Here is a 6,069-nt window from a genome sequence, read left to right on the forward strand (position 1 = left end):
AACCCTTCAACTCCTGCAACAAGTCTTGGAAACTTGCGTAGAGTCTTGACATATCCAGAGGAATAAAACAGATCCAATGAAGACGAGGCAAAGGAGAGAAAAGAGAGAGAGAAAAATAATTTTGAGTTTCTGCGTCTGCGCGGATATATTAAAATGTAAACAATAACAAACAAATATGTATTGTATATCGTATCAAGACATTAAAGAAAACATTTCACAATATAACTCAAATTGGCAGTGTTTCACACCGTAATTATGGAATGTAAATGATTGAAAAATAAAAATATAAAACATATAAGCATGAAATCTGGAGAAGGTCGTGATTTAGGAGAAACAAGAATCTCCCTGATACAATGTTATTGTGGGAGCTCCACCCCTGACGGATTGTATAATCTTGAATGTGAATCCTGTAAATATTTTGTGCACGGAGCTTGCTACAAAAAGGAGGTGGGTCCGATAGTTTGTGCTCCTTGTAGTTTACAATATAACAAATCCTGTTCGTATCCTGGTATCCTCTCCGTCCATCCTATCTCAGGGTCTACTCGAGATACAGAGGAACTCAAATATCAAGGTCTTCAAGCTAGACTTCTCCTTGCTCTATCACAGGGAGAGCATACACGATTCTTTGGTAGCAATGGAACCCTATCTGTTCTCTATCTCAAGGTTAAGTTCAACCTGGATGATCTGGTTGCAAAGAAATTGATGCAAATAGTTTGTGAGCAAGGAATATTTCAGGACGGATCGTCAGGAGAACTTACAGTAGATTACAATATCGTGAATCAGCTCAAGGATGAATTCATGGGATCAGGTTCTCCAGAGATATCTGTCTCCGGAGACTTGTCCTGTAGCGAAGATGAGGACAAGAATGAGGATAAAGGGGAACGCAGAGATGAGGATGGGAACAGCATTCTTCTTCTCAGGGTTCCAGAAACAGTAAAAGAAGAGGAAAATGTAGAGTCAGATCCTTCGAAGGTATTTATCCTTCATACTTAACGGTATTTTTATCAGGGGTAGAACCCCCTCCCTGGAAAGGGAAGGGGGTTTTCTGACAAAAACTTCAGAATTGGATAACTTTGGGGGATATGACACTTTCAATGATGGGTTGCTTAAAATATGTTTAAATGACACAAAAGATTTTTGACACTATATATAACCATTGTTTAGAAAGATGGAGAGGAACATGAAAAAAAATATGAGGAACTGGAGAAATATTATCAAATGGAGATCAAAATGGAAACAAATGATGATGTTTTACAAATGTCAGGTGTCCTTCTTTTTTGTTATTTTGTTTTGTGACATTTGTGAAAAAATTTTTATTTTCAGAGACGAAACTGGAACATCTGGCAAAAAAGGGCGGACGGCCTAGAGTTGAAGGACCATTTCATTGTGAAGAATGTGATTATGTAAATTTAACCAAAGCCAATCTAAAGAAGCATATACAGAGTGTTCATGAGAAAGTGAGATATCCCTGTCCTCAGTGTGATCATTGTTCGACCAAGAAAGATCACTTGAAACAGCACATCATGTCGAAACATGAAGGAGTGCGTTATAACTGTGATATCTGCGAATTTTCTTCCCCGGACCCTAGTACACTTAGAAAACATAAAATACATAAACACGAGGGTAAGAAATACTATTGTGATCAATGTGATTTTATTGCAGCAAGGCAGGGAGTCCTAAATATACACATGAAAAGTAAACACGAAGGCGTTACCTTCATGTGTGATCAGTGTCCGTACACTGCCAACTGTAAATCTCGACTTCAACATCATAAAAATAGTAAACATGAAAATATTCGTTATCCATGTGACCAATGTGATTACAAAGCGCAGAAAAACAGCGATTTAAATCAACACAAGAAGAGAGTTCACGAAAAAGTCAGATTTTTCTGTGATCTTTGTGAATACTCTGCGTGTACAGCATATATATTAAAGGTACATAAAGAAAGTAAACATGATGGTAAAATGTATCCGTGTAAGATTTGTAATTATAGCTCCCAGTACAACTACAAAACTAAACATCATGAACTAACTGCCCATGAAGGATTCAGATACTCCTGCACTAGCTGTAACTATCAAGCAACTTCGTCATCAAACATTATCAGGCACAAGAAGAAGGTTCATCGGGAATAACAATAGTTTGTATGTAATAAACCCATTATATCATTTATTTATAGTTTTGTTTATGTTTTTATTTTCTTTCTGTTTGTGTTTTTGTTTCATTTCTTTAGAAAGTTAAAATGAATATCTAGCTAATTTCACAAATATCATTTTTTTTATAAGAATAAAACTTGAATAAAATAAAAATTGTTAATGTTGTTAAGTTGACATCATTGTTTATATGTTCTAATGAATGTTAAGCTTAATAACAGTCTTATTTTAGAATTAAATTGTAGAGGATGGCCCAAAAAACACTAGAATCAAAAGACGACTTAAAAATTGTCCGATATTCGATTGTTATTGTTCTGGGATGCATCAAAACAAGGTTGTACGTCGCTTTTCAAAATGTGTGTAGCCATCTATGTAAATTTGTAGCTAAAGATATTTAAATCTTTAACATTTTCTCAAGGAATTGAGTCTTTGCCACAAACTTCGTTTTCTAATCCATACAGTTTTACAACCCAATGTTGTAGACCTTTGATATTTCAAACTCAGAATTCTTTTAGACCAAATAATCTTAGTTTGAAATATCAAAGGTTTACACCATCAAGTCGCAAAAATTCAATGATAAGAAAATTTTAATTTGTGGCAAAGACTCAATTCCTTTGTCCTTAAATTAAAGAAGTATCATATGATCAGTTCCAGATATTGCAATATAAAAAATCAAACAGGTAAATATATGCAAAACAGGAAATAATTTGAATGTTAGTCAAATTTGTATAACATGTTGCAACAATAATAATAGAGTATATGTATATATATGTAGCAACACTGGATTGTAAAGGAATTGAGTCTTTGTCACAAACTCTGATTTTCTAATTCATTTATCTTTGCAGTCCAATATTGTAGACATGACTATGACTATGACTATGACTATGACTTCTGTTAGATCAAATAGTACAAGTTTGAAATATCAAAGGTTTACGACATAGGGTTCAAAAGATATAGGGATTAGAAAATCAGAATTTGTGGCAATTAATTATACAAATTTAATTTTAGTGTTTTTTACTAAAAAAAAGGTTTAACAGGCGGAGTAAACAAATAAACAAATCCCAGTTCTGGGATTTACTACTTACAAATATATATGTAGTAGGATGTTTTTCAGGAAATTTGAAAATGGTTTGGATGTTTCACAGAATTTAAAAATAATTTTGATCCTGACCCTGTTCTGAGGAGAGATGTATCCCCTGGAACCGATCTCATAGGGGTCCCGGTCTTTACTTTGTGAGAGATTATATCAGGAGCAGAAGGAATTATGTTTCCGTCTAAAACTTGTTGTTTTCGATAGTATAACTGATGTGAACCACTGTAATCACGAACAAATTAAATCAAATGATCGAAATAATTGATTATTATCAATCCTATCAATTTTCGCCTCCAAAATTTAGAATTACTATAATCTTTTTAAAATTACTAGTTTCGTTCATGGATATCAAGTATATAATTAAAGAAAAGATGAATTTCAACATTCAAGAGCTCACTGACTTTCAGGAACAAAACAAAAAACCGGGAAACCTGAATTTTACCAGAGCAGGATTGAGCTAAATGAGGAGAAGTGGAGTCTGTAAGACAGATCTGAATAAAGAGAACTGGCATTGGCAGGGCTGAGCTAAATGTGGAGAACAGGAATTTACAGGATGGATCTGAAAGATGAGAACTTGAGTTTTATAGGACGGAGCTGAATGAGGAGAACTAGAGTTAACTACAGGACGGAGCTGAATGAGGAGAACTAGAGTTAACTGCAGGACGGAGCTGAATGAGGAGAACTAACTACAGGACGGAGCTGAATGACGAGAACTAGAGTTAACTGCATGACGGAGCTAAATGAAGAGAACTAGAGTTAACTGCAGGACGGAGCTAAATGAGGAGAACTAGAGTTAACTGCAGGACGGAGCTAAATGAGGAGAACTGACGCTCACTTAAAGAAGCCTAAAGGGGAGAACTGGACTTTTTAGAGTAAAGCTGTCTGTATAGAACTAGATTTCATATGATGGAACTGAATGAGTAGTATACAGGACATAGCTGAAAGAATAGAACTGGCTTTTTATAGGACTGAGCTGACTGAGGAAAACTTGAGTTTACAGAACAAGGTTGAAAGATGAAACCTGGAGATGTCAGGACGGAGCTAAATAATGAGAACAGAAGTTTACACCACCAAGCTGAATTGGAGTTAACAGAATAGAGCTGAATGAGGAGAACAAGAGTTCAAAGGACGGAGCTGAATGAGGAGAACAGGTCCAGGAGTTCAAAGGACGGAGCTGAATGAGGAGAGTAGGAGTTCAAAGGACGGAGCTGAATGAGGAGAACAGGAGTTCAAAGGACGGAGCTGAATGAGGAGAACTGGAGTTTACAGGACGGATCTAAATGAAGAGAACAGGAGTTTACAGGACGGAGCTGAATGAGGAGAACTGGAGTTTAGAGGACGAAGCTGAACTAGGAGAACTGGAGTTCAAAGGACGGACCTGAATGAGGAGAACTGGAGTTTACAGGACGAAGCTGAACTAGGAGAACTGGAGTTTACAGGAATGAGGAGAATTGGAGTTTACAGGACAAAATTTACCAGGCATAATTTGCCCATCCGTTATTGAGTTTAATGAGAACAGTTGAAAAAGTGTGAATGGTTCGGGGATAACTGGAAAGATCTCTTTGAAAGTTTGAACCATTTTGGTTTTATTTTGATTTCCATTTGTTTCTACTGTACATAATACATAATTGAGCCTCAGTGTTTAATAGATATATAAGAAGCAAATAAAATGTTTATGCCTTATAAACTGTATAAACCTCAGGGTGGGCAGAACAGCAAGTTTTTTAAAAGTAAACAGACATGATGTTATGAACATCAAAAAATATATTTGGATCAGAAAAGAAATCAATTATTTAAATAGCTTTCTTCAATTAAAAAGAAAGGTTTACACATCCTTGAATTATTCACCCACGACCTGCTTTGATAAAAAATTACATTTTTGTATGTATTGTATACTTGTAAGATTTGATCTAGATATGATTTGTAATAATATTTATGAAAAGGGGTTTAGTTACATCTCTCTCCATATGATACTACGATTTTAAAACTAGTCTTTCATACTTTATACTTATGCTATATAGCTAGGTCCAGATCTAGGTATACTAGCTACCTAGCTAGCATATATAGACATAACTATAGTATACCAATACATAGCTAGTATACCTAGATCTAGACCTAGCTAGCATAAATAGACATAACTATAGTATACCTAAACCTAGACCTAGCTTGCATAAATAGACATAACTATAGTATACCTAGACCTAGCTAGTATACATAGACATAACTATAGTATACCAATACATAGCTAGTATACCTAGATCTAGACCTAGCTAGTATACATAGACATAACTATAGTATACCTAGATCTAGACCTAGCTAGCATATATAGACATAACTATAGTATACCTAGATCTAGACCTAGCTAGTATAAATAGACTATAGTTATGACTGTATACTAGCTAGGTCTAGGTCTAGGTATACTATAGTTATGTCTATGTATACTAGCTAGGTCTAGGTCTATGTATGCTAGCTAGGTCTAGATCTAGGTATACTATAATTATGTCTATGTATACTAGCTAGGTCTAGATCTAGGTATACTATAATTAGGTCTATGTATTCTAGCTAGGTCTAGATCTAGGTATACTAGCTAGGTATAGGTCTATGTATACAAGCAGGTCGAGGACTCCATCTTTATATTTATTAATGGATCTGTACTCTGTAGAAGAATGTTGGAAGTGCTCAAACAGAGCCTCTACAGTAGGGATAAGGAAGACGACAGATCATATATTTGCAAGAATATATAAAATGTATATATATATATCAATATTATTTACGTAATCTTAAATTTTCTCACAAACCCCTAACTTAATAAAGGAAGTTAAAAGA

General features: G+C 34.9%; 1 protein-coding gene across 1 annotated transcript; it reads left to right on the top strand.

Moving 5' to 3' along the window:
* Positions 1-144: 144 nt before the first annotated feature.
* Positions 145-2,313, top strand: LOC111705413 (transcriptional repressor CTCF). The gene is made up of 3 exons (XM_023477958.1): positions 145-972; positions 1,165-1,264; positions 1,324-2,313. Exons 1-3 carry the CDS (start codon positions 301-303, stop codon positions 2,130-2,132), a joined length of 1,581 nt encoding a protein of 526 aa, XP_023333726.1. The 5' UTR covers positions 145-300; the 3' UTR covers positions 2,133-2,313.
* Positions 2,314-6,069: the final 3,756 nt, after the last annotated feature.

This window comes from Eurytemora carolleeae, unplaced genomic scaffold (genome assembly GCF_000591075.1).
Source record: "Eurytemora carolleeae unplaced genomic scaffold, Eaff_2.0 scaffold2, whole genome shotgun sequence".
Taxonomy (NCBI): domain Eukaryota; kingdom Metazoa; phylum Arthropoda; class Copepoda; order Calanoida; family Temoridae; genus Eurytemora; species Eurytemora carolleeae.

Bases quoted from the DNA above. Each gene is read 5' to 3' on its own strand.
- LOC111705413 (XM_023477958.1), top strand. From the start codon at position 301: ATGAAATCTGGAGAAGGTCGTGATTTAGGAGAAACAAGAATCTCCCTG. The intron at 973-1,164 runs GTATTTATCCTT...ACCATTGTTTAG, and splicing joins TAGAGTCAGATCCTTCGAAG to AAAGATGGAGAGGAACATGA. The intron at 1,265-1,323 runs GTGTCCTTCTTT...TTTTATTTTCAG, and splicing joins TGATGTTTTACAAATGTCAG to AGACGAAACTGGAACATCTG.